Genomic DNA, 26,416 nt, shown 5'->3' on the forward strand with positions numbered 1-26,416 from the left:
ATTTGTTGATCCTTAAACTTACAGGAAAAATAAGTGCCATACTGTTACAAATCGTTTGACTTTCGCTATTTTCCGACGAGTTCGACTAACGCCCACGCGACTAAGCCGCCGGTACCAGCGTTCACACCATCGTTTTTCTTTTTGTCATTGCGTACTAAGACCCCTGTAGAACCGCCATCCTGTTACAAATGACTCGAAATTTTGTGTCAGTATCTCCCGGTCTATATGTATTTGTAGGATAATAATTCATACACAATACAACGTCCCTGACTCCCAAAACATTCATTACAAAATTGTAACAATCGCATCGTCCATTGTTCATTTGTTTCCTTTCCACTGCCTTGACATACACAACGGATGGGTCGTAAATAATGTGTTAAGGTATGATGATAGATCGCTATCTATCTGGAGCTTGAATGACCGGTTTTTTGCTTCGTTTAACATTGGCTAATGTTTGATTTTTGGAGGCAATTAATAAAACAAACGTTGCATAGTACTAAAATGAAAGTTTGTTAGGATGTTCGTTACTCTTTCACCCAAAAACAGCAAATCGGATTTGTATGAAATTTGGTAAAGGGATAGATTATAGTCTGTAAAAGCATATAGGTTTCTTTTTACACGAGTACTACGCGAATAAAATACTGTTAAACTCATGAAATTGTTGTGTTTTCACCGATCCTTACAACGAAGTTACAGTGTACAAAGTTTGAATTATACCTATCTGTCGCTATAAAGTGTACCAAATCGAGTCTAAAGGAGTCGATTATATACAAATACTAGCGGTCCGCCCCGGCTTCGCCCGTGGTACATATGAAAAATAGATGTTGGCCGATTCTCAGACTTACCCGATATACACAGAAAATTTCATGAGAATCGGTCCACCCGTTTCGGAGGAGTATGCAGACTAACATTGTGACACGAGAATTTTATATATAAGATGTTGGTTACATACAAACATCCTACTAATATTATAAATGCGAAAGTTTGTGAGGATGTGTGTGTGTTTATTACTCTTTCACGCAAATACTACAGAACCGATTACAATGAAATTTAGCACACATATAGAGGGTAACTTGGATTAACACATAAGATAGGTTTTATCCCGGAAATCTCACGGGAACGGGAACTATGCGGGTTTTTCTTTGAAAACGCGGGCGAAGCCGCGGGCGGAATGCTAGTACAAACATTAAGTGGAAGCTAATAAAAGCTCGTTGTAAATAGGTAGAATTAAGCTTTAATTTTATAGACTACAGGCCCATGTTGAAAAAGTTATGGGTTATTTGAACCACCAGGTGACCTATCTAGAATCTGTGTCATAGTATTTCTATACTGCTTTTAATCCATTATTCCGCAACGCCGTACAAAAATCATGGAGGCAAGGGGAAAAAATCTCTACCTGTACTTTCGAATCTGCACTCAGTTGGACAGCTTACAAGTGACGGCATAGTGCTGAGTCTTATTATTTTATGCTCTTATATCGTTCTAGATAGGTCACCTGGTGGTTCAAATGACTCATAAGTTTTTCAACATTGGCCTGTAGTCTATTATTAAGTCGTGCTAAAGCTCAAAGTTCTAATTTTCTTTCTTTCACATGCCCTTTGATACTTATCATATAAAATTTGTTAAATAAACAAACAGAAACCTTGACTCTATATAATATATAACCTTCTATTGCCAATTACTCTGCCTAATAAGTAACCGGTTCAAGGTTCGATTCTCGGTTAAATAACTATTATTATATATAATGTAATTTTTGGGAGCGAAATTATGTTATCATCTTGTTATTTTAGTTTTTGTGTTTTGCAATTTTATAAAGCTTTTACGTATATAATTTAATGGCTTGTTAAATTAGTTATCTATTTATTTTATTATCGATGTAAGTTTGTTACTCGATTACGCAAAAATGATTGAGCTGATGCTTTTTTAAAGTAGCACATTTTTATTCGACTGCGACAGGAGGAGTTTATGTTTTTAGAGTGTATGTATGTATAAACAATTATAATATAATCGGTTCAGTTGTTTTACTTTAATAGGCACACAACCAGACTTTTTGAAGTGAAACTTCTTTATCGGGGTTGGAAAAAAATTAGTGTAACATTTTTTCGTTACGCGTGACATTTTTCCGTTACGCGCCATCTTTTGCTTATCCCTACCACGCGTGATTAGACATATTTCTGTAAAGTTGCATATAGTAAATTATTATTTTTTTAAATAAGGTCATAAAGAAGTTGCACTTCTTACGTGTGTACACTAGTACACGCACACATTTTTTTGTTATAATACGGTATTAAAAACATACCTACATATTGAACATTAAATCCATCCTCAATCAGGTAAAAATATCCTCAATCAGGTAAAAATATCAAGCTTTCTCTTGGATCTAGATCTTCAACATTAAAGACTTTCCATTAAGGATATTGTATTTGATACACATCAGTATAATGGGGGGGCAAGTATCTCGCCTCGCGGCGGTGTTGTGAACAACTCCGGCTGAGTGGCCAGACGGCCGGAGTCTAGGGCGACTGAGTGAGGAACCTACGGACTATCCGAGCGTTGTCCAGCAGGACTGCCCGCTGTATCCCCACTGGGCTTTACCGGTAAATCCAACCTCCTTTAATATTGTTTTAAGGAGGTAGGAACCAGCCCATTGGTGGACACAACTATGGGGATTATCTCGGCAGAGACACCGCCCCACATCTCGACAACCTCATGCGCCAGATCCAGATATTTGAGCCGTTTATCTGAATCGGCCTTAACAAGATTGTCGTCATGTGGGATAGTGATGTCTACCAAGAAAATCCTGGAAGTTGCTAGGTCCATCACCACAATATCAGGTCTATTCGCTAGAATAGTCCTGTCTGTGATGATGGGCCGATCCCAGTACAATTTGGCACGGTTATTTTCCAGGACCGGCTCCGGCGCGTACTTATAATAAGGCACTTTTCCGTCAAGAAGGCCATACTTCAGAGCGAGCTCTTGGTGGATAATCCTAGCTGCTAGGTTGTGCCTGTGCAAGTACTCAGTGTTGGCAAGCATGGAACAACCGGAAGTAACATGTCGGAGAGTTTCTCCAGGACGGTGACACATACGACATAAGTCCTGGGTCCCGTCCTTTATGATGTACTTCCGATAATTGTTCGTCTTAACCACCTGATCCTGTATCGCACAGACAAAACCCTCGGTTTCCCCAAAGAGGTCACCGAAACGCAGCCAGTGCACGGAGGACAAGAAATCTACATGAGGTTCATGCAGAATCTTGTGAAACCTACCGTGTAGCTCTTTCTCTTTCCATATGGCATATATTTCCATATTTTTCTTTCTATATATAATTATTATTGTGACTCTGGTTTTTTAAATTTAATGATTTTGAATCTTGTTTTTCATATGTTATTGCATGCTGAGTGTGATGATGACATACATTACTTGAAATAATATAAAAATGTCAAGAGAATGTATAGACTAGAGTAGATAATTTTTGAAACAAAAAAAAATCGCAGTCGGATGAAACCCATTAGAAAAGGAGGGGAATATGATGAAAATTAAAGGAAAAATAAATTACGGTCAATCCGAGTTCGGGAAAAGGGAGGGGGGAGCTTTTAAGAGAAAAAAATGGTTTCTCTTGATTTCCGACAAAACTACAAGTCCTACGGAAAAAAGTTCAATGGCAAAGTTGTAGATAATAAAAAGATCTACAACTTTTGTATTGACAATTTTTTCACATAACCTCAAAATTTAGGTGAAAAATTCAAAAAACCAAGTTTTTGGTTTTTTATTTTTATCTACTTCAAAATTTATTTATTTTCTACGAAATTTGGTGGAAACTTGCTTTATTATGTCCCAAATACACTGTAATTTATTTGACTGAAAATATTTATTTTTTCGCCTTATTTTGAATTAATACCAAAAAAACAACCTAATTTTCAATCGAAAAGTCACCCGTCAAAATATCAGCTTTTTTCAAAAACTTGGGGAGCCTTTTATTCATTGAAATCTCTTCTTTCATATGGTGTAAAAAAAAATAAACATTACCATAGTAAATGTTCTCAGAAAATGCATACAAACAGTGTGAAAATGAGCTTTTACTAAATCAGGCACACTTCTCAAACTACCTGAAATGTTTTTATCGACATCATTTTGCTTTTGAATATGCTGTAAAATATTATACTTAGAACAGATAATTTTTTTTCTTTTGAAATATTACCGAAAAGCCGATACAAGAGAAGATATAGAGTTCGAGAAGTGTGCCTGATTTAGTAAAAGCTAATTATGACACTGTTTGTAAGCATTTCCTGAGAACATTTACTATGGTAATGTTTATTTTTTTTACACCATATAAAAGTAGAGATTTTGATGAATAAAAGGCTCCCAAAGTTTTTGAAAAAAGCTGATATTTTGACGGGTGACTGTTCGATTGAAAATTAGGTTGTTTTTTTGGTATTAATTCAAAATAAGGCGAAAAAATAAATATTTTCAATCAAATAAATTACAGTGTATTTGGGACATAATAAAGCAAGTTTCTACCAAATGTCGTAGAAAAAAAATAAATTTTGAAGTAGTTAAAAATAAAAAACCAAAAACTTGGTTTTTTGAATTTTTCACCTAAATTTTGAGGTTATGTGAAAAAATTGTCAATACAAAAGTTGTAGATCTTTTTATTATCTACAACTTTGCCATTGAACTTTTTTCCGTAGGACTTGTAGTTTTGTCGGAAATCGAGAGAAACCATTTTTTTCTCTTAAAAGCTCCCCCCTACCACTTCCCGAACTCGGATTGACCGTAACATGGACGTATAAAAAAAGACGGACGGTATATCGCCTAAACATTGAGTGAAGCCTAGTAATGGCGGCGAAACATCCATGTGTGTGTGCCATGTTGCCATGGCAACAGCTGTCCTGTTGACAATGGCGGCTGTATTTTTTTTCTATAAATTTTGCCGTAATAATTTTGGCATTAAAACATAAAAGAAATAACTTGCTTCCCTGTGGAATGTAATCCCTCGTGTTTTGTTATTTAAAATTGTACTGTTGCGACACCATTTAACCACGCAAGACGGCATTTTAAATATTTTTTGTGAAACAGTGACGCAGTTAATCAGTCGGTAGTTCACGACGTAATGGCGGCCGACTAGCTTACTATGGTGAGAGTGTGTGCGTGTTTATTGTCTTTACACGATCGCTAGCTTACTATGGTGGCTTCACGTTGTTTGTTCGTAATACGGCGTCCGTCTTTTTTTATACGTCCATGGACCGTAATTTATTTTTCCTTTAATTTTCATCATATTCCCCTCCTTTTCTAATGGGTTTCATCCAACTGCGATTTTTTTGCACTTTTTATTATTTTTAAAGGGATCTACCCCAGTGTAGTATCTGTACCTACTTATTAAAAAAAAGTAAGAGTGAAACATGATATATTTCTTATATATAAAATTCTCGTGTCACAATGTTAGTCTGCATACTCCTCCGAAACGGGTGGACCGATTCTCATGAAATTTTCTGTGCATATCGGGTAAGTCTGAGAATCGGCCAACATCTATTTTTCATATGTACCACGGGCGAAGCCGGGGCGGACCGCTAGTTTTTTTATATAAACCAAACGCTTTTATTTACACATATTTCTTGTGTATGTATGACTTTAATAATTATTCGTATTAAGACAAAATATACTGAGTTATTGTAAGAAAAATTTGGCGAAAAAGGAATATTGGAAATACGGTTTACCGATACACCGGCACACCCCGGACACTCCATACAAAATGATCGTTTTGACAGTCACACTGTAGAGACTGCAAATGTGTGTGTTAACGCTTTATGGTTGGCGCATTTGTGACTAGCGTAAAAAAAATTCGCGTTTTTCTGATGAAATACATCCGTAAACAGCACAATATCTAACCATTTTCTACGATAAACGATAATCACAAATCCAAAATAATAAAATTACCATAAGTCAATTTGATTAATGTTGTCAATCTTCGTTGCGTATCGTCCTTGCAGAAAAATATGGCCCATTTTTAGGGTTCCGTAGCCAAAATGGCAAAAACGGAACCCTTATAGTTTCGTCATGTCCGTCTGTCCGTCTGTCCGTCTGTCCGTCTGTCACAGCCGATTTACTCGGAAACTATAAGTACTACAGTGATGAAATTTGATGGGAATATGTGTTGTATGAACCGCTACAAAAATATGACACTAAATAGTAAAAAAAAGAATTGGGGGTGGGGCCCCCCATACATGTAACTGAGGGATGAAATTTTTTTTTTCGATGTACATACCCGTGTGGGGTATCAATGGAAAGGTCTTTTAAAATGATATAAAGTTTTCTAAAAAACATTTTTCTTAAAGTGAACGGTTTTTGAGATATCAGCTCTCAAAGTCGTAAAAAGTATGTCCCCCCCCTCTATTTTTATAACTACGGGGTATAAAATTCTAAAAAAAATAGAGGTGATGCATGCTAATTAACTCTTTCAACGATTTTTGGTTTGATCAAAGTATCTCTTATAGTTTTTGAGATAGGTTGATTTAACTGTAATTTATTATATTTGCTGCTACGGAACCCTTTGTGCGCGAGCCCGACTCGCACTTGGCCGGTTTTTATGTCTGATCGCGCGGGGGTGAGGTAAGTTTAATTTTGGCGGGAGGCGGAGAGTGTCCGTTCTGTAGCGTTTAGCTACTATTATGTATTCTGTGACACCGGTAAAAATACTTTTCAGAATACCAAAAAGAGGTTTTAACATTATATCTTTACATAAGCTACATTTTTTACCCCAAGTCAACACTATCTTAAGCCGAGACACGTAGCAATTTAATACGTATATGAATTAAAAAAAAATAACACTCAAAGGGTATGTTACGATAGAGTTTGAGTTTGAGTGTGGACAGGTGAATGGATGATGATCGTGATAGGGTAAGCCTTGTGTTGTCGAATTAAGATCAAGTGTTTTTACTTAATGCTATAGCCTATAGCTTTTAAGTTAAGGTGTGATGTGTGACCCTGACCTAAGTTGAGGCTTTAATTAATAGGGTCGAGACAAAATTAGATACAAAAAACATTAAATACACATACCATTTGTAGTTTTATTGCGTGATGCAATTTTTAATTATTGCATTAACATTAGGAGCGGGATTCGAATCCGCATCCTTCGCCTTACCATGGCGAAGACCTATCACATATAATCCGACCTCAGCAGTCAGTAATTAAACTTATTATTATTACCTACTGCTGTTTCAGTTCTAAATTCAGAAATAATGCATATTATTCATTGTATATTTGATTTAGCAGATTATAGTAGAAATTGTGCGGAACCCGGCATAGCCAAAAACCCGCACTTGGCCAGCGTGGCAGAATATATTCTATGCACAATAAACATGATGATTATGATAATGTACTACTAGCTGTGCTTCGCGGTTTCACCCGCATGACTCCGCTTCTGTTGGTCTTAGCGTGATGATATATAGCCTACAGCCTTCCTCGATAAATGGGCTATCTAACACCGAAAGAATTTTTCAAATCGGACCTGTAGTTCCTGAGATTAGCGCGTCCAAACAAACAAACTCTTAATCTTTATGATATTATATAGCATAGATAACATTTTTCGTCTCATTGTTGATTTCATCACTACATAGTATAAAACAAAGTCGCTTTCTCTGTCCCTATGTCCCTTTGTATGCTTAAATCTTTCAAACTACGTAACGGATTTTGATGCGGTTTTTTTTAATAGATAGAGTGATTCAAGAGGAAGGTTTTAGTAATTTAATTTATTAGGTTTTAAGTCAAAGCGGGTGAAGCCGCGGGCGGTAAGCTAGTTACTTTATAAAACAAGGTTATATAATAATTAAAAAATGTGATTATTGTGTATTGTATGCAGTTCTTAAGTTTATCATGTCACATTTAATACAGTGTTAACTTACAAGCTATGGAAAAATTTTTAAGCTCTACATAAGTTAACAAGTAGGTAAATAACTTGAAGTGCAAACTTAAAAATTATCACCAATAAAGCGAAGATTAACTTTATCACGGCAATAATAATAGTAATTTACAACAATAATATCTGGAGCGAGATGTGAAAGTCTTCTTATTGTTTTAAAACGTTTTTACACAAAACTTTCAAAAAATCGTACGTATTTATTTAACGATACCAAAAAAAATTATCAACTCAAGGTAATTATAATGTTTGGGAATTGAATAATGTTATAAAACATACCTATAGGTAGTTACATTTGCTGAGTTGGTAGTAACCCTGCTAGGTCGTGGGTTCGATTCCACATAGATGTTTGTTCTGTGTCTGGGTGTTAATTATCTATATAAGTATTTATTTAAAATTATATATGAATGTTTATCAGCCATCTGGTTTCCATAACACAAGCGAAAGCTTAGTATGGGATCAGATCGTGCCGTGCGTGAAAATTGTCTTGAAATATGTATTTATTTATTAGTAATAATTGTACTAGAATTGATAAAAATTACAATCAAACTATACTCAAGTTAGATAACATGTTTTTTTTTGTTCAAGCGTATCTACAAAACTACAAACCAAACTGTGACCATTTGTTTTTATTAACTTTCATTCTTAAAAAGATATTGACCAAAATATTTATGAATACAATTGATATTTATGTAAACTAATAAATTTTATATTGCCTTGTTATAATAAAATTTAAGAGTGCAATACCTCATCATCAGAAATGAAATTCTTTTGTAATGGCGGATCCTCGAAAGTAACTGCAGAAAATATATTTTAGTGCATAATTATAATGATAATAATACATAACTGTGTGTCTATCTTTTCATGCAGTGTAATCTCCAAAACGACTAGACCAATTTTAATTGTTTTTCTAATGGCTGATATTATATTTGGCAAATTTAATTTAGAATGTAGTAAGTAGGTATATGGAGGTATAGGACCTTGGTATAGCGGTTGACGCGTGAGCGTAGAACCGAGGCTTCCTGGGTTCGAATCCCGGTGGAGACGAAGAAAAAACATATCTCGGTCTAGCAGTCACTAAAGAAAGTCGATTCTTAAGATGTATCATCTGCCCCTTACCCCACTAGGGGATATGGGACTTCACTTTTTTTTAAGTAGGTATATCCGCAAATCGTCATTAAACACAAACAAAGTCGCAAGTGATAACTAGTTATTTAATATATTATGACGTAGGCAATGTGGAATTAATCGTGATATGTCAAAAGTGGATGCATTTTATCAATAATTACATCGATATAAATATCATTTTCTCAGTATTATTTATAGTGTCCGACCGAACTTTCGGTTTCGGTTTCGGTTTCGGCCGAGTTTCGGCCAAAAATCAAGTTTCGGCCGCAGTTTCGGTTTCGGCCAAAATCGGCCGAAACTTTTGCCGAAACCGAAACTTATTTCGCAAGTTCAGTGAACTTAGTTCACACACGTTCACGCTCGCCTAACTTCGTTTTCCTCGGCAACGCTTTGACGGACGCTGTCAAAACGTTGGTTGACCCACGCTGGTGGAAACAATTTTTGATTATCTATGTTGAGATTGGAACTGGGTGTAATAGTAATTAATAATTATTATTTTTATATAAGAGGTACCTAAAAGAGACTGATTATTCTTCTAAAGTCTTCTAAGTACAAATACCAATCCAAAGTATTAAAGACTCTTTAATAAAGAGAAAGATCTCAAAATACCAAAACTTAAGTATTTAAAGTAACAGTAACAATTATTGATTTGATTTAGATGACTGATTTTACTGAGAACTTAATTTGAAAAAGTAATAAAAATTAAAATTGTTATTATTAGATTTGATTTGAAAAATATTATTTTTTTATTTTATATTAAACTAGCGGTCCGCCCCGGCTTCGCCCGTGGTACATGTTTACGTTTTCTCTACATAAGAACCATCCTCGTACTTCAAGGAATATAATAAAAAAAGAATTATCGAAATCGGTTCAGCCGTTCTCGAGTTATGCGCTTACCAACACATTTTGCGATTCATTTTTATATATAAGAAAGATAAATGATTACAACAAATTTAATATACTATGTTTTCATTTCATGCCCTAATTAAGGCAAAATAATAGGTAAAATGCACCAAAGTTCAGTATTTTTAGAAATTTCATACTTGACCACGTGAGTTTCGGTTTCGGTTTCGGTTTCGGCCGAAACTGAAGCCACGGCCGAACATTCGGTTTCGGTTTCGGTTTCGGCCTGGAAACCAGTTTCGGTCGGACACTAATTATTTAAGGATGCGGTTTTCCGACGATATAAAAAATATACACATAAATTGCCTATTCATCTTTCTCGTTTTAACTTGCTGAAATTAGTAAATAAAAATTTTATTAGATTGTTTAACGATCTGCTGCTTTGTATTGAAAAAATAATGCTATGCTAATATTATGAAGGTGGACCGTGGAGAGTTATTTTTTTCTCAGGAAGTACGGGTCCGATTTGAAAATGTCTTTCAGTGTTAGATAGCCCGTTTATCGAGGAATGATATAGGCTCATTATAAACACTTATCACGCTAACCAACGAGAGTGGAGCAATGCGAGAAAAACCGCGTCACATTTACAAATAAACAAAAAAATAAAATAGAAATTTAAAGTATATTTGTAAACGTGAATCTACGAAACGAAGGAATGTTATACATTCGCGTGTAATCCAAAAGAAAGGTGCGCCTGAGATGGATCTCAAGGTAACGCTCACATTCTGTGTTATGGTTAATTCGGACAGAGATGTCTGTGGAGTCGACATTGTTAAAAACCCTTAATTTTTTTACACCCTTATCTTTAGATTCCCATTAATAATATTTTGGTTTTGTATTTCATACTATTTTCCTTTTAATAATTTACAAGAACACTATAATTGTTCATATATACTTTGAACTTCTACTCTGGTATCATTTAGAATACAATTAAATTAAATTTTATGAGAATAATTTCAGAAAAATTCGATTTACCTATTTATGAATAACTCTATATTATCTAATAATACATTGATAAACTTTTTGTTCACTCTAAAATTAAATCAAAGAAGCTCCACACATTCACTGTCCTCAAGACGTCTATCTTCTGGCATTTTAGAAAAGGTTAAATTTAACCGAGCTTCGAACTAACTACACTTAACATGCTCATATTTTACGATCCATGATATATTCTGCTATTACTGTCATTTCGTATCAAATTAGTTAATATGAACGTAAATTTAAAGCTATGTTTTAGTGGTTAATGTCCTTATATTTGGATGCAATTTTGCGAACAATCAAAACAATTTAAATAATTTAGTACATGATGGAGACTCTACTTTATAAAAACGATTGTACTTAATCAATACATATCAATTATCTATACTAATATTATAAAGCTGAAGAGTTTGTTTGTTTGTTTGTTTGAACGTGCTAATCTCGGGAACTACTGGTCCGATTTGAAAAATTCTTTCGGTGTTAGATAGCTCATTTATCGAGGAAGGCTATAGAGTATAGGCTATATATATCATCACGCTACGACCTACAGGAGTGGAACCGCGCGGAGCAGCTAGTTATATTATATGCGAAAATTTGTAATGATGTTTGTTACTTTACGCAAAAAGCAGATCAGATTTGGATATAATTTGGCACTAAGGCTAGTATTATATATATTACCAGCTGTGCCCAGTAGTAGGTAGTTAGATAAACACAAAGTTTTTATTTTAGTAAGATTTTACCAGGAAAATGAGGTTTGTTCAAACACAGGAAATTCATATATTATAATGTCACGAGAAACATCTCGAAACAATGTTAATCATTAGATAAGAAAACAAACTTATAGTCAATAAAACATTTATTATGTCAACTCACAGAGATTTCAAACATAAATCTATCTAATCTCTAAACATTATCTTATAAATAATAAAACACAAAAATGCAATAAAACATAATACGCTTATCATACAATGAAACAATAAATAACTATAAAATAATTATAAATGCACATTTTTCTATCTTAACGGTATTTCATAGACTATAATTCATTTGACATTTATTTTGGCGGGAACAATAACATGGCAAGAAATGTCATTTTGGTTTTTTAATCTATATTTTAAACGTCAAAGGCTAAAACGATAGTGCGATAGACCAATAGTAATAATTGATCTGTAATAATACATTTTTCATAATATTTGGCTTTTATGTATAGGCTAGCCTTGTTTTATGAGCTCAGAAACCATTCATAGGAATAAGAACATTGTGCTTGTTTCTATAAATAATAACCTAAATACTGTACAAAAAATACTTAAAAAATGTCTACTTAAAACAGTAAAACGGATAAAACGATTAAGTACACAAATAAATCACATAAAGGTACACTTAGCTAATAATAAGTTATTAGGTAGGAACAATAATGTCGGCGGGTAACTTGGTGTAGAGCGGTCAGTCGATTGATATCTGAAAAAGAAAATAATATAAATCACTACATCTCTACATAGTATAAAACAAAGTCGCTTTCTCTGTCCCTATGTCCCCCTGTGTCTTAAAAGCTACATATCAACGTATAACATCATATCTTTAAAGCTACATATTCAACGAATTATGATGCCTTTTTTAATAGATAGAGTGATTCAAGAGGAAGGTTTTAGTATATTAATTTTCAGGTCAGGTTAGGTTTAGACAAAGCGGGCGAAGCCAGCGGAAAGCTAGCTCATTATAAAACCTAAAGAATCACTCATTGGCTCTTGCTGTTTGAAAAAAATACAAACAATCTTTAAAAAATACAAAGATTTGTACAACAAAAGTAAATATTAGGTTCTGTAGTTCAAGAGATAAGCTACCTACACTACATTCTTACAATGATTACTACTTTACATTATTACTACAAAATATATCTTAATATATATAAATCTCGTGTCACAATGTTTGTCCTCAATGGACTCCTAAACCACTTAACCGATTATAATAAAATTCGCACACCATGTGCAGTTCGATCCAACTTGAGAGAAAGGATAGTTTAAACATATAGGTACCACGGGCGAAGCCGGGGCGGACCGCTAGTCTATCTATATATATAAAACTCAAAGGTGACTGATATAGTGATCTATCAACGCACAGCCCAAACCACTGGACGTATCGGGCTGAAATTTGGCATGCAGGTAGATGTTAGGATGTAGGCATCCGCTTAGAAAGGATTTCCCGAAATTTTTGCAGGAACGGGGAAAAACGGGGATGCACGTACAAAGTCGTGGGCGGAAGCTAGTTTAAAAAATATTAAATAATATCAAACCTTACCTAATTCCGGAAAGGATACAAGAACGTTGTACTGCTATCCTCCCCGTACAGATTTTTCACAGTGCAAGTGTAGTCGCCCATGTCTTCGAAAACCAGACCAGTTATACGTAAATCTCCTGATGGTAGTGTCTGTAAAAGAAAATAAAAAACATGGTTACAGAAAGAAAGAATATTAAAATTTAATTAATAAGTTAAAATTTATATATAAATTAATTTGAACCATTGGTCTGAATTTCAGTTTTAAATGCATTATACATGATTGATATATAATTAAATTATGGTAAGTATGAATGTTATGAATAATTACAGTTGCAAAATAACAATAATAGATCATTATTAACAATTTATACACTTTGACAGTTAAAAAATGGTTTGAAGTAAAAAAAAATGATTATTCCAATACAAACTTGATTAATGTTAATTTCAAACTATAGTCGAACGGATATGAGAGTCGTTTTAATAGGTATTACGCTCTTATTTAGATGATACACAAATAAATAGATTAAAAGTCTTGGAAATTCACCTTAAACCGTTGATTATCATACACAGGGTTGCCATTATTATCAATCCAGTATAACTTCGAATCAGTAGCGCTATACGTCCTGCAGGGCAAGGTCACGCTGCTTCCCATCACCTGAAGAACATCACCATACGAAGCTGTGATCACCGGTTCTGCTGGTAGACTTAGGACATCATCTTGCACTGTAAAATTAATAATTTTGTTACGCCTGGTGGAAATTTTTAGCAATGATTCTTTAAGCAAAATGTGCTTGGTTAATTTTAGTAGTGGGTTTTCTTTTCTACACATCTTGAACACACAATTGAATTGCGTTATAATTAAAAATATTATAATGTGGATTTTAATAAAATAGATTGTCCACAGTTTGCTTCTAAATTTGACATCTTATATAATAAAAAAACTTTGTCATCAAGAAATATTCACTCTAAAAGTTTTTAACCAAAATATAACACTGATTCTATCGTTTATTCATAATAAGTAACTATACCTTCTTCAGTATAAACAGTGCTAGAAGCAGTCTTCTCAATGACACCAGAATTGGCAACACAAGTGAAAACGTCTCCATTCGCTGCTGACGGTACCACCAACTTGCTCATAATACGGGCAATACTTGAGGGATGTACGGAAAATACTTCATTGGAATCCTCTTCAAACTGTAAGAATAAAAATAACAATTAGTATAATTTATTTATCAGAAAATAACATTTCTACAAATAAAATATTAATGTATCGAGATATACGCGGAATATATTGAAATTGAAATCAGTGATAAAAATAGAACGAGTGTAGAGTTGAATATTTTCACAAATATTTAGCGTATCTTTTCCATTAACAATTAAATTGCATACAAATAAATTTTCTATTTAGACGGAAAAAATCATACTTTTAGTTATAAGTGCATTCATTTGGAATTAATTTCAAATCCAATGGGATTATCGATATTTTAAGAACATTTGGGAACAAAGCAAAAATCACTTCAGAAATTTTCAATTGATATAGGTTTATAAATTTTAGTCATATAAATAAATCTCTGAATATTATGCATGTGAATTAAACAAATAAATCAAAACTTTTATCAAAAATAAACCTTGAATAAGATTAATATCTCATATATCATTCGTAAATGAATAATGAATTGAAACTATATAATTAAACTGACGACGCAGGTGGGAAGAACATTTATTATACTTTTTTATGCATCATTTGAACACTTAAAAGTGATAAATATTACACTAACTCATTTTTGGTGCTGGAGGCGTTTAGAACGTGGGAACTTGATGTTGAGTTAAATTTGCTATGCCTGATCAAAAGTAGCCTCGAAAAAGCGCGTTCACTCAGATTTGCTTTTATTTTTCATCAGGCGCAGTGAAATTCAAATAGATTTTTTTTATTATATTATATCACTTGGTAGTAATCATTTATTCGAATATGTAAACAACACAATCTATGTAAGCTTAGATTATGACTCACTGTAGAAAAATAAACATTATTTTTTTGTATATTTATACCTACTATACTTGTTGATTTATACTAATCTATTGGTATAAAAATTCCTAACCTTAAAACCAAAATAAAAATTAATGAACACTTACATCAGAAACAGGAACACCATTCTTCAACCACGATATAGATGGCGCTGGCTTGCCGTACGCAACACATGGCAATACCAATGGTGTTCCCGACACTTGCTTGACCGTGGCTGGAGGAGGCTCAGATAAGGTCAGATATTCGCGGAGTAGGCGACGGCGGGGGGCGGGAAGACCTGGAATGAAAAAAAAATTAAATTTACTCGTTAATTGCTAAAAATGTATTGATGATAATATATAACCTGTCAGAAACCGAAGTAATTTGTCTTTGATATGAATAAATAATAATTGGTACACATAGATTCGATGAATGATCGTAAAATTAAACTACTTAGATTGGGATACACAATCAATAACAGTTTAATTAATTATGTAGGTACTAATGTGTGACATGATCTTCGTGTCGAATATGAAATTTCTTTTTCATTCCCGAAAACGATGGAGTTTCTTAACTGAAAGCTGTATTAATTATTTCCTATCGTTTCTGAATCCATCCTTCGTTAGTGAAGTAAATAAAGTTTATTCAAACCCTGACACACAAATAATTAAACACATAGTTTACTGTTGTGTAAGAATGAATGTTTAAATTGCAAGGCGACCATACATGCTACCCTAAAGATGAGATTTGCCTACTGTATAAACCCGCGCAGCACAGCTAGTCACATTACAATTCCTAAGTGGTATATAAGAAATATACATACTAGGTATATAAGAAATATACATAATGTGAACATCTGGCGAATATATTTGCGAATCCGTCTGTGGCTATTAGAAAGTAAAATTGACTAAACTACACTACACCCAAATTTTACATGACCTTTTTGATTAATGATTTTTTTGGGGATACTGTATGTTTGATAGCTCAGAATATATTCAAATAATCCCTACTAATAGTAGTAGGTATTATAAATGCGAAAGTAACTCTGTCTGTCTGTCTGTCTGTTACGCTTTCCCGCTTAAAACTCTCAACCGATTTTGATGAAATTTGGCACAGACAATCTTTAGACCCTGAGAAAGAACATAGGCTACCTTTTATTGCGAAAAAGGCGATGAAGATATTTACCACGGGCGAAGCCGGGGCGGACCGCTAGTACATAAATAATACATTTTTTTACAACAAAAAATAAATAAATAAGTTACCAAGGACAGTGATAATTGACCTACTTTGCCCGGTAAATCTTAAAATCACTAAACTATGATAAAATATTTTTGGTAACTATATGAAAAATGGTCGTACAAAGGAAAAACTGTATTTTTGCTATTGAGTAACTAACTTTAGTAAGTTGAACTTGCTATAAATTATAGAGTTACCTATTATTGGTAAAATAATGTGTGCAATGTCACGGTGAAAAGCTTTTTTAAGAGTTATTAAATATACGTCTATTCGTTTTTATAAACTATAATCTACTTTCATACCAAAATTGAGAAAATCGTTACAACTAACAGTAGATTTTTTACGCAAAATAAAATTTTAATACATAAATTCCACAGACAATAGATCTCTCTGTGATAAATTCAATTGAAGCATAAATAATTGCCTATAAAATACTTTATTCGTCTAATATGTACTTTAATATATTATATTATGTAAGTAACTTTTATTCAGCCCGTTTTTATAAAGAGCGGAAATCATGCAAGTCAAAACGCACATTTTCCGACCGTACGAAGTAACCCATATACATTAATTCATTTATTTCTTTTAAACTGTTTCATTTATATTGAATGAATGAACTATGAGGACGTTTTGAGGAAAATACCGTGATTTATTAGTATACTTAGAGCCGATTTTTCAATGCTTGGATAAAACTTATCCGTCCCATAAAGTATTACACGATAATATTAAAATGTCACGTAAACTGTCAAATTCGGGCAATTAGAATACGTTTTTAAAATGGTAGTTTTATACATTATTCGACGAATAAGTTTTATCCAAGCATTGAAAAATCGGCCCTTAATATTATAAGTAACTAGCGGGATATTATAAACGCTCGCGCTATTATTATAAAAGAGATACCATTACATTTTACATATTATTTACATACTTACTATTTGGTTCTAAATTATTAGAAACGATGATCTTAGGATGATCTATAGCAGCGTCCGCTTCGAAGGAACAGTGGAGCGACACTAGCGCCGCGGCGACGAGTAGCGAGACTAAATTCAACATCTTCTTTCCGATACTAGATGGCGCACTATTCTGAAATGAAAAACGTTGTTAAAACTAAGTAATTAAAGAAAAGTTTTGGAAATATTTTATTATTCTCTAAGTCATGTTTGGGCTTTAGATATGTTTTATTTATTGCTATTTAAATGACATTTAAAGGGATGATGTCGTCGTCGTCGTCGTCGTCGGTACTAAAGGATGATGTAGTACTTATTAAAAAGACAACAGCACATAACATAGGTTAGTATAATAATTAAAGTAGTTACAATACATTTTCGTGTTTTTTTTTCATTACCCTTAGTTTCGTTAGAAAAAGTCACTTTAGAGCTTTTAAATTTTAATAATAAGGTATTATTCACTTATAATACCACAAGAGCTTCAAAATTATCGGGTATTTTCCGATAGGTTCGTTGCAAACAAATGAAGGAGTCAAGTTTTTAGTCAAGGTTTAAAAAATCACGAACGCGAAGCGCGAGTGATTTTTCCTGAAAAACTTGACGACTTTATTTGTTTGCAGGGAACCTTGAGGGAAATGCCAGATAATTTTGAAGCTCGTGTGGTATTCGGGAGATTATTTTTCCGTCCCAAATGTCGGCCAATAATTTCATAATTGAATTGAACCTGTCAGTTTGACGTCAACGACCAGAGAACATTTTCAAAAAATTATCAGTATAATACCATGTAGGTTGTACCACGTGACGTCGAATGGTGCAATTCTATTGGTCGATATTTGGGTCGGAAAAATAATCAATAAAAAAAAAACCTCGTTCTATTCTTGTTACCTTAATATTGTAAAATCATTATATTTTATAATATAATAATTATACTAGGTATATAAATTTGAGACTTAATAATTGGTTCAAAGTTTCGCATCACAAGTAATTATACACATTCGTTTTTATTGGGGCAATTTTTGACATAAAATAAATTGAGTTAGTTATACAATTTGGAACTCGAGAACGGCTGTATCAATTTTTATGATGTTACCCTGTAGGATAATTATATGAAAACAACAATTTGGCGATAAAATTTTATGTGATAATCACAAAGTATTTGTATGTTTGAAAAATTTATGGCCAAATTCAAAAAAATGTTAATTGATTTTGTTACATAAGCTCTATTTTATTTATTTTATGCTGGGAGAATAATGATAAAAAGCTAGATTTATTAAAACGTACAGGAAAAGCTTTGCACCTACTCTTTTTTAATTCAGCTTCAGCTTTATAATCCTATTAATATTATAAATGTGAAAGTTTGTATGGATGTTTGTTACTCTTTCACGTAAAAACTACTGAACCGTTACAATGAAATTTAGCACACATATAGAGGGTAACTTGGATTAACACATAGGATAGGTTTTATCCCGGAAATACCACAGGAACGGGAACTATGCGGGTTTATCTTTGAAAATGCAGGCGAAGCCGCGGGCGGAAAGCTAGTATTTAATTAAAATAGAGATAATGATATGAGATATTATTACGAAGATATGGATAAAAGTACGTTGGTTAAAATTATTAAGCATCCATAGAAATAGAAATATATAAAAATAAATATATATATATATAGGTTAATATATAGAAATAGGTCAATATATGTATAGATATTACGGGTTTCGCGTTGTCACGGCATCACGTGTGAACGGCTGAACCGATTTCGATAATTATTTTTTTATTATATTCCTTGAAGTACCTACAAGGATGGTTCTTATGTAGAGAAAACGTAAATATGTACCACGGGCGAAGCCGGGGTGAACCGCTAGTGCAATAAAAAAAAATAAGTATAATAGTAAAATTTAAAAAATCATAACGTAAACAAAATATGCAAATCTAATTATCCCACACAATTAGGAATACTGAAACCCAAGAGCTATTCTGGACTATAATCTATCTCTGTGCCAAATTTCATACATATCCGATCAGCTGTTTTTGCGTGATAGAAACATACCTACATCCTCACAAACTTTCGCATCATCAAAATAAAACAAAGTCACTTTCTCTGGCTCTATGTCCCTATGTATGCTTAAATCTTTAAAACTACGCAGCGGATTTTGATGCGGTTTTTTTAATAGATAGAGTGATTCAAGAGGAAGGTTTTAGTATATAATTTATTATGTTTTAGACAAAGCGGGCGAAGCCGCGGGCGGAAAGCTAGTATTATAAATGCGTAGGTGTGTGAAGATGGATGTATGCATATTTTGCATACTCTTTCATGAAAAAACTACGGTGCCGATTTTGATGAAACTTTATAGTAATATAGGGTACTAGATTTCCGCCCGAGGCTTCGCCTGCGTTTTCAAAGGAAAACCCGCATAGTTCCCGTTCCCGTGGGATTTCCGGGATAAAACCTATCCTATGTGTTAATCCAAGTTACCCTCTATATGTGTGCTAAATTTCATTGTAATCGGTTCAGTAGTTTTTACGTGAAAGAGTAACAAACATCCATACATCCATACATCCTTACAAACTTTCGCCTTTATAATAGTACTAGATTTCCGCCCGCGGCTTCGCCCGCGTTTTCAAAGGAAAGCCCGCATAGTTCCCGTTCCCGTGGGATTTCCGGGATAAAACCTATCCTATGTGTTAATCCAAGTTACCCTCTATATGTGTGCTAAATTTCATAGTAATCGTTTCAGTAGTTTTTACGTGAAAGAGTAACAAACATCCATACATCCATACATCCATACATCCATACAAACTTTCGCCTTTATAATAGTATTAAGATTAAGATTACATAAACTATACAAATAGGTACTTGATTTTGCCCGCGGGTTTGTCCGCAGGTGAAACCGCGCGTCACAGCTAGTAATCGTATAAAAATTCTATCAATTAGTAAAATCGCATGGGCCTAAAAATTTTTTTTTTTTTATATAAGCGGAAGCAACAGAGCAGACGCGTCACCGTCATTATATTTTATTATTTACTTAAAGAAAGTGAAAATTACAGAAAAAAAAAGTTTAAGCCCTTTTCATATAACAAATAACATGATATTTTTTTTTGTTTCTATTTTCCATCAGACAATAAAACTTATTGTAATTTAATTTAGTTATTATCTGAATTAACATAATATTATGATACTTTTTATTTCAGTTAAATGCAGATAAAACCGGGGCGTTTGGTTTGTATTATGATAGAAATTATGTATAAACGAAAAAAATAAATTTGTCAATGAACGATTTATAGGTTATGGAAAATTGTGTGAAAATGTAATTGAAAATTATCGAATTAACAAAAATATGATTAACTAGCGGTCCGCCCCGGCTTCGCCCGTGGTACATATTTACGTTTTCTATACATAAAAACCATCCTCGTACTTCAAGGAATATAATAAAAAAAGAATTATCGAAATCGGTTCAGCCGTTCTCGAGTTATGCGCTTACCAACACATTTTGCGATTCATTTTTATATATAAGAAGATAATGAATTCATTAGAGATGCAAGCTAACGATGTTGTTTTGATTTTGATACAGTTTTACGGAAAAGCTCATGCTTAATCTGTCACATGGGAAATTGGTAAATGCATGCAAGTTATATTAGTTTTTTTTTCAAAAATAACTATTTATCACACAAACAAAAAGTGCAGAGTAAAATTAGATAGATTCTTATTTTTATATTGAGCTTAGATTAAATAAAATAATAATTAATTGTTTTAATATAACTTCTATTAATTAAAATTTGTTTCTTAAATTAACTTTAATGATTAATGTTAGATAAGCCTTAACTTGCATAAAAACAAGCTTTTAAACTTACATGTACAAGATAAAATTAAACAAGTAATATTTAAAAAGACTGAGTCACATATAAATACATTTAAAAAGTTATATTCTCTAAAAAAATCCAACACATTAAGCATTGAAAACACACAATAATAAAACGCGGTAAAAATAAAATTCGCAGAACACAAAATATCAAACCACGTAGGTTAATTTCCTAAAATTTAAAGATAACAATGAATAAAGTGAATGAATTTCTATTCGATCTTACCTTATGACACAACACTAGCTGTTATCTCAATAATGGTTCTAAACGGAATACGAAGAGATGACAGATTTTACCCTATATATACTGCAACCGAGCTGGGCCACACGGGGTGATTTTTCGTTTGGGAATTTTTTTAGTGAAACTTCTTAAGCGTAAGTAATCAAGGTCGCGTCATGGCAATACCGTCACGTCATGGATAATGATGATTTTGGTATCTTTGAATCTTGCCACGGATCCACTTCTGACACGTGTGCTCGGCACACACGCTTTTTTATATGCTGTGGTTGTACTCAAATTCAAACATATTATATTGAATTCGTTTTTAGATCGCAGATATAGAAATAAATTTACAGCCGGTGTATGAATTGTAGAGTTGATTTATTAAAGAAAAATAATAAAAATTGTTATAATTATGTATATGTAACTTTGTGTGTTTTGCTGTGTCGTTCGGTTTTGTTATTTTTTAACTGTCATAATTTCATTATTATTATTACATTTATGAAAATAATTGTTTTAATTTTAGATTCAAGTAATTGTACTTAATTATTGTTATATCTAGATAAAAATGTATAATTTCAATATGAATCGTAATATTTAAATTATAGACTCGACCAAATGGACAGATAAAAAATGAATCACTTTTTATTTCTGATACATAGCTTGATAAAATGATAAAGATGTGAACATTTCATCGCTTTATGAAATAAAGACTTAAAAACCCTCAACACTATAAATATCTTTTAAAACTTAAGAAATACATAGTATGCAGTAAATATATTTAGTTTTCATGTACATATAAGTAAATATTAATTCGGTACTACAAGGATACTTATATTAGTATTGTAATATCAATGCCATTTATATTTTGTCTAATGTCACCTGAGAAATTAAATTTGCAAACCCTTTTTGCTTGTGCAGTAGTTTTGTGTAAATCTATACTAATATTATAAAGCTGAAGAGTTTGTTTGTTTGAACGCGCTAATCGCAAGAACTACTGGTCAGATTTGAAAAATTCTTTCGGTTTTGGATAGCCCATTTATCGAGGAAGGCTATAGGTATATCATCAAAAACCGCGGAAACCACGGAGCGCAGCTATATATGTCTGCACGTCTTCAAAAATGTCTCGGTCTGGCAGGACACAGAAGGCTGATCACCAACTTGTTCCTAAAGAAAATCGATCAGGGTTAACAGATGTATAATGCATATGCCCCTTACCCCACTTGGGGACACAGGACTTACGTCTTCAAAACTTTGATTTATATTAATTATCAAATTGTAACTTGTTATTTAATAAATGCGTGAGCTTCCATGATATTATATGATAAGCTTGGCTAAATATATAACAATATTGTATATATTTGAAGTTTTAATTTCATGAAAAACTAATAAAATGTTTGTTTTTTAAGTTATTATGTTTTATCGATTACAATATAATATCTCTATCAATGCCTATGTAAATTACATGTAACAACCAAGAACTATCTATAATATTAAAAATCACATAAATTATGAAATACTCCAAATTTTAATTGGAATGCTTAAGGAAAAAAATGAATTTAACTCTATTAATATCGGGAATTGCCTAGCTACACATATGCTAGAGTTTCATCATCTTTAATTAAGTGGAATGGTGATTCATTGGATTAGCATTCGCGGCACCTGATTTTAATATTTGTTATGACTAGCTTTTACTATCCTAATCTAGTTGTAAATTATATGGCTTTTGTATTTGTATTATTTATCCATACTTAATATTATAAATGCGAAAGTAACTCTGTCTGTCTGTTACTCAATTACGCCTAAACTACTGAACCAATTTTTATGAAATTTGGTATTAGGATATTTTGATACCCGAGAAAGGACATAGGATACTTTTTATCCCGGGAAAATGACGCAATCCCGGAAATCCCACGGGAACGGGAACTATGCGGGTTTTTCCTTGACTGCGCGGGCGAAGCCGCGGGCGGAAACCTAGTTTATTTATATAGTAAATTTATGCAGTATAATACAAAAAAAAATATTATAAAATAGATATTATAGTTATTTATCTATACTAATATTATAAAGCTGAAGATTTTGATTGTTCGTTTGTTTGAACGCGCTAATCTCAGACACTATTGATCCTATTTGAAGAATTCTTTCGGTATGATAGTCCATTTATCTAGAAAGGCTATAGGCTAAATATCATCGGGTAAAACCGCGGGGCACAGCTACTTTCTGCATATAATTCTAAAATTTCTTCGCGTGTTTATAGATTTTTAATCTTATATATAAAAATGAATCGCAAAATGTGTTGGTAAGCGCATAACTCGAGAACGGCTGAACCGATTTCGATAATTCTTTTTTTATTATATTCCTTGAAGTACGAGGATGGTTTTTATGTAGAGAAAACGTAAATATGTACCACGGGCGAAGCCGGGGCGGACCGCTAGTTTATTATATAAATATTTTATTAAATCTATGCATATAAATATCATTATCTAAGAGCTTTCCAATAAAGAATATTATCTAACATAATAAACATATTAATAAATATATTTTGTCTATAAATAAGTGGCCATGACACATAGATAAGTGAAATATCAATAAAAATAATTCTCCCAAATAATTTATATGTTTATAATTAAATAACAGAATGGTATTTATTTATATATTTGAAGCATATACAAGACTAGCTGCTCCGCGCGTTTTCACCCCCTCCTGTTGGTCGTAGCGTGATGATATATAGCCTATAACCTTCCTCGATAAATGGGCTATCTAACACCGAAATAATTTTTCAAATCGGACCAGTAGTTTCCGAGATTAGCGCGTTCAAACAAACAAACAAACTCTTCAGCTTTATAATATTAGTATAGATTAAAAGAAAGCGTGAGTGTGTTTTTGTTTTTGTCTGGTGTGACACCGGCATGCAATAGATAAGAAACAGACCAAACTGTAACATAATAAACGTGACTTAAATAGGAAGATATTAAAAACTATTTGCTTTTTGTTGTAAACAACAACAAGCAAGGATAAAATGCTTTGATTTGATGGTTCTCAAATATTTATTACTACTTAACTGATTTTTTTTTTGTGTTCAATCTCAAGATAATTATTCAAATTATTCGAAAAAATATTTGTCCTACAAAATCTATGGTTTGATCAAAGAGTCCCAATGTGTATCGATAACGAGGTCATCATAAATGATTACTAACCAGCTGATTTTTTTTGTTTTCACTTAGTTAATATTTATATGATTCAACAGACATGTTGTCCTACAAATTGCGTAATATGTATTTGAGAACCATCAAATCAAAACATTTTACCCTTGTTACCTCTGTAAACTACGACAATCGAGAGTTTCGTACAGGAAATTATTGGGCGTCTCATCAAAATAAAGCTACTCACGGAAAATTAGCTTGATTGTAATCACTTGCAAAAATGGGCGAAGGATCCTGAACTATTATAGAGATAGCGTATATATGCAAATGTAGAGTTTTCAATGAAATGTATAATATTAATTAATTCATCTATTCATTAATCACTCATCATTTATATATTGAATCGTTATATTATATAGCACTAGGTTTCCGCCCGCGGCTTCGCCCGCGCTGTCAAAGAAAAACCCGCATAGTTCCCGTTCCCGTGGGATTTGCGGGATTGCGTCATTTTCCCGGGATAAAAAGTAGCCTATGTCCTTTCTCGGGTATCAAAATATCTCCATACTATCATGAAAATTGGTTAATTAGTTTAGGCGTGATTGAGTAACTGACAGACAGACAGAGTCACTTTCGCATTTATAATATTACTATGGATTGAGCTAACACGTAACACTTTTATTAAAAAAAATATTAAATATGTACCTAAAATTTACGAAGTTTTGCGTTTACAAAATACTATGTATTTATCGTCAAAATATTCTGAAGTAGCTGCGCTTCGTGGTTTCACCCGCATGGCTCCGCTCCTGTTGGTCTTAGCGTAATGATATATATAGCCTATAGCTTTCCTCGATAAATGGGCTATATAAAATCGAAATAATTTTGCAAATCGGAAAAGTAGTTCCTGAGATTAGCGCGTTCAAACAAACAAACTCTTCAGCTTTATAATATTATTAGTAAATTAGTTTTAGTATAGATTTCAATGCTATATTGTTACAAATAAACTACACAATACTCAAATAATTACCCAATACAAAGTTCGCTAATTGCACTCTCAATTGGCCGCGCGCGCACGTCACGAACCACGACTGCTTCCGCTGAATCATACTTATGAATGACATCGTAGTAATCAGATTTTTTATACACGATCAGTAACACGTGGTCTGATTAGTGAAGAATCTAGCGCGATAGAGTTTCTTTGAAATTACGTCGCAGTTTGGTAATAGTGTAGTAATAAAGAGCTCATTCAAATTCAAATCATTTATTGCATACCAATACATTTTTAATAGATACATATTAGCAAGTTAGCAACCTTATGCAGGTATTGCAATGGTCATATTATATTTAAACTAGATTTCCGCCTGCGGCTTCGCCCGCGTTTGCAAAGGAAAACCCGCATAGTTCCCGTTCCCGTGGGATTTCCGGGATAAAAACTATCCTATGTGTTAATCCAAGTTACCCTCCATATGTGTGCTAAAATTCATTGTAATCGGTTCAGTAGTTTTTACGTGAAAGAGTAACAAACATCCATACATCCATACATCCATACATCCATACATCCTTACAAACTTTCGCCTTTATAATATATATATATTAGAAATTAGAAATATTAGAATATTAGATATTAGATAGATTACATCATATTATCACTTTTTGTGAGTTTTGAGAATGTTTTCTCGAATGACATGTCGGGCTGAAATTTGGCATGCAGGTAGATGGCATAATGTAGGCGTCCCCTAAGAAAGGATTTTAGAAAATTCATCCCCCAAAGGGATCAAATAGGGGATTAAAGATTGTACTATTAAAATTTATC

The 26,416-nt window shown here is 32.9% G+C and overlaps 2 protein-coding genes across 3 annotated transcripts; both read right to left on the reverse strand.

Moving 5' to 3' along the window:
• Positions 1-2,613: 2,613 nt before the first annotated feature.
• Positions 2,614-3,309, reverse strand: LOC149896720 (uncharacterized). The gene has a single exon (XM_090117053.1). The coding sequence runs from the start codon at positions 3,307-3,309 to the stop codon at positions 2,614-2,616; it is 696 nt and encodes a 231-aa protein (XP_089973179.1).
• An 8,515-nt stretch (positions 3,310-11,824) lies between these two features.
• LOC149896721 (neural/ectodermal development factor IMP-L2-like) lies at positions 11,825-25,697 on the reverse strand. 2 transcript variants are annotated; one of them, XM_090117241.1, is made up of 7 exons: positions 25,631-25,697; positions 17,372-17,522; positions 15,332-15,501; positions 14,227-14,392; positions 13,743-13,921; positions 13,220-13,348; positions 11,825-12,382 (listed from the first exon to the last, which is right to left on the reverse strand). In XM_090117241.1, the coding sequence occupies exons 2-6, from the start codon at positions 17,490-17,492 to the stop codon at positions 13,220-13,222; spliced, it is 765 nt and encodes a 254-aa protein (XP_089973367.1). In that variant the 5' UTR covers positions 17,493-17,522; positions 25,631-25,697; the 3' UTR covers positions 11,825-12,382. The 2 variants fall into 2 exon arrangements, with proteins under 2 accessions (XP_089973367.1, XP_089973366.1); XM_090117240.1 differs by lacking the exon at positions 25,631-25,697 and adding an exon at positions 21,470-21,520.
• Between the last annotated feature and the right edge of the window lie 719 nt (positions 25,698-26,416).

The sequence above is a fragment of the Colias eurytheme genome, chromosome 27 (assembly GCF_061535395.1).
Source record: "Colias eurytheme isolate Ceu_HAF_F1 chromosome 27, ilColEury1 Martin Lab GWU primary, whole genome shotgun sequence".
NCBI classification, from domain to species: Eukaryota; Metazoa; Arthropoda; class Insecta; order Lepidoptera; family Pieridae; genus Colias; species Colias eurytheme.

Excerpts from the sequence above, each read along its gene's own strand:
- LOC149896720 (XM_090117053.1), bottom strand. The coding sequence starts at position 3,309 with ATGGAAATATATGCCATATGGAAAGAGAAAGAGCTACACGGTAGGTTT.
- LOC149896721 (XM_090117241.1), bottom strand. The coding sequence starts at position 17,492 with ATGTTGAATTTAGTCTCGCTACTCGTCGCCGCGGCGCTAGTGTCGCTC. Across the intron at positions 14,393-15,331 it reads ATGGTGTTCCTGTTTCTGAT|TTTGAAGAGGATTCCAATGA; the intron begins GTAAGTGTTCAT and ends TTATTCTTACAG. Across the intron at positions 13,922-14,226 it reads CACTGTTTATACTGAAGAAG|TGCAAGATGATGTCCTAAGT; the intron begins GTATAGTTACTT and ends TTAATTTTACAG.